Below are 2,446 nucleotides of genomic sequence, written 5' to 3' on the forward strand. Positions count from 1 at the left end.
GCTAGACCCTGGCAATTTTCTTGGCTACATGGCACCCATTCTGGACAGAGTCAGCTGTCAATAAGAACGGACCTGGGTGACAGTAACAGTAAGGCTTGTGGTGTTGTTTGGTTTCAGTTTAGTTTGCTAGGACACAGATGTTATGTACTGAAGTTCTCACCCTGGGCCAGCAGGGGGATACTGTAGATAGTTTTCACTCAGGTCCACATATGCAAATAAGGAATTGAAAGTGACACTCAGTTATTGGATAGTTACAGAAAGTTGTTACTGTTGCATTGTAGTGGAGCTCTATATAAGCAGGCTGGCTGAACCCTTCAGTTCAGTTCAGTTCTGGCCTGTGAATAAACAAGAGCTGTTTGAAGAACAGTGTCGTCTGATATGTTCACCCACAACTTAACAACAGAGATGGCTTCTCAGGTGTGCCAGAACTTTTGTGCTGATTGTGAAGCTACCTTAAACCAGCTAGTGAATGTGCAGCTGTATGCTAGCTATTTCTATCTGTCCATGTCCTACCACTTTGACCATGATTATGCTGCCTTGGGTCACGTGGCCAAGTTCCTGAAGGAACAGTCCCAAGAAAAGTGGGAGCATGCAGATAAGTTCCTGAAATATCAGAACAAGAGAGGAGAGTGCATCTTGCTGAAGGACCTCAAGAAGTCAGAGAAGGATGAGTGGGGCAACAGCTTGGATGCCCTGCAGAATGCCCTGCAGGTGGAGATAAAGGTGAGCCAGGCCTTGCTGGATCTGCACAAGGTCACAACAGAGAAGGGAGACCCACATCTGAGTGACTTCCTGGAATCTGAGTACCTGGAGGAAGAGGTGAAGATCATCAAGCAGCTGGGAGACCACCTCACAAACCTGAGGCACCTGGGATTGCCACAGAACTGTATTGGGGAGTACCTGTCTGACAAGCTCACTTTGAAGAAGAGCAGATGAAGGCTCTCATCACTTTAGAAAAAGAGCAAAATTCGTAGTCAAGTTTGTGTAGTGCATGTTCAAGAATAAGAAAGAAAGAAAGAAAGAAAGAAAGAAAGAAAGAGCCCACCTGGGTAAAGAGGCCTTTAAATTGTTTGATTTGATATTTGCTTCTCGCCTTTCCAACAATAATGTCGACCACAAAGCGGCTCACAATAGCACCATTAAAAATTAACAAATATTACAGGCACTATAATCATATCAAAAACACAGCAGCATAGAAATAAGGCAGAAAACAAACAAATTCAGCCAGCGATATACAATTCAATGCAAACTCGTAGTGATTCAGAATATCAGAAATGGCTGCCAATCATCTCCAATCTCCATCCAGGCAAGCAAAAGTCATTATTAACGGAGTCTAAGACACATCCCAGGCAGGCCAAAGCACTCAAGACAGGTACAAAACATGGCTGGTGAGCGGTGTGGCCTGGAAAAAATGGTGCAATTAGGGTTGCCACCTGTCCTGTATAATACAGGATTGTCCTGTATTTCAATGTAAATCGCTATGCCCTGTACTGATACAGTTTTGTCCTGTATTTCAGGTCTCTCTCTCTCTCTCTCTCTCTCTCTCTCTCTCTCTCTCTCTCTCTCTCTTCTGTTCCCCCCCCCCCCCGCCAAGTTGGGGGTCCTCTCCAAATGCATGTGTTTGAAAGGGTGTGCAAAAGGTCATGTATTTACCGTATTTTTCGTCCCATAGGACGCTCCGTCCCATAGGACGCACCTAGTTTTTTGGGGGGGAAATAAAGGAAAAATTTTTTTCCTTTATTTTCCCCCCAAAAGCAGGTCCGGGAAACCCAAGCAGGTCGAGGAACAGCGGGGTGGCGGCGCTGCGCCTCCCTGCTGTCCCCCGAGCTTGTGGGGCTGGCCAATGTCTGCCCGGCGTGAGGGGCGCCCTGAAGCAGAGCGCCCCTCGCGCCAGGCAGCAGGCTGCTATCTGCAGCGTGGGGAGCGCTGCGGGGAACTCCTGGAGGGCTCCCCACGCTGCGGGTGTCTGCCTGGCGTGAGTGGCGCCCTGAAGCAGAGCGCCCCTCGCGCCAGGCGGCAGGCTGCTATCCGCAGCGTGGGGAGCGCTGCTGGGACCTCCTGCAGCGTTCCCCATGCTGCAGATGTATGCCCGGCGCGAGGGGCGCTCTGCTTCAGGGCGCCCCGCCCGCCGGGCTGCAGGCTGCTATCCGCAGCGTGGGGAGCGCTACAGGGAACTCCTGGAGGGCTCCCCACGCTGCGGGTGTCGGCCTGGCGCGAGGGGCGCCCTGAAGAAGAGCGCCCCTCGCGCCAGGCAGCAGGCTGCTATCTGCAGCGTGGGGAGCGCTGCGGGGAACTCCTGGAGGGCTCCCCACGCTGCGGGTGTCTGCCTGGCGTGAGGGGCGCCCTGAAGCAGAGCGCCCCTCGCGCCAGGCAGCAGGCTGCTATCCGCAGCGTGGGGAGCGCTGCAGGGAACTCCTGGAGGGCTCCCCACGCTGCGGGTGTCTGC

At 52.6% G+C, this 2,446-nt stretch overlaps 1 protein-coding gene across 1 annotated transcript; it reads left to right on the forward strand.

The window, feature by feature from the left end:
* Window positions 1-405: 405 nt before the first annotated feature.
* LOC310657473 (ferritin heavy chain A-like) lies at window positions 406-936 on the forward strand (the record flags this gene model as incomplete). The annotated part of the gene is made up of 1 exon (XM_083398070.1): window positions 406-936. One exon carries the CDS (start codon window positions 406-408, stop codon window positions 934-936), a length of 531 nt encoding a protein of 176 aa, XP_083254196.1.
* Window positions 937-2,446: the final 1,510 nt, after the last annotated feature.

The sequence above is a fragment of the Podarcis tiliguerta genome, assembly GCF_965153285.1.
Source record: "Podarcis tiliguerta genome assembly, chromosome: 9".
In the NCBI taxonomy this organism is placed as follows: Eukaryota; Metazoa; Chordata; class Lepidosauria; order Squamata; family Lacertidae; genus Podarcis; species Podarcis tiliguerta.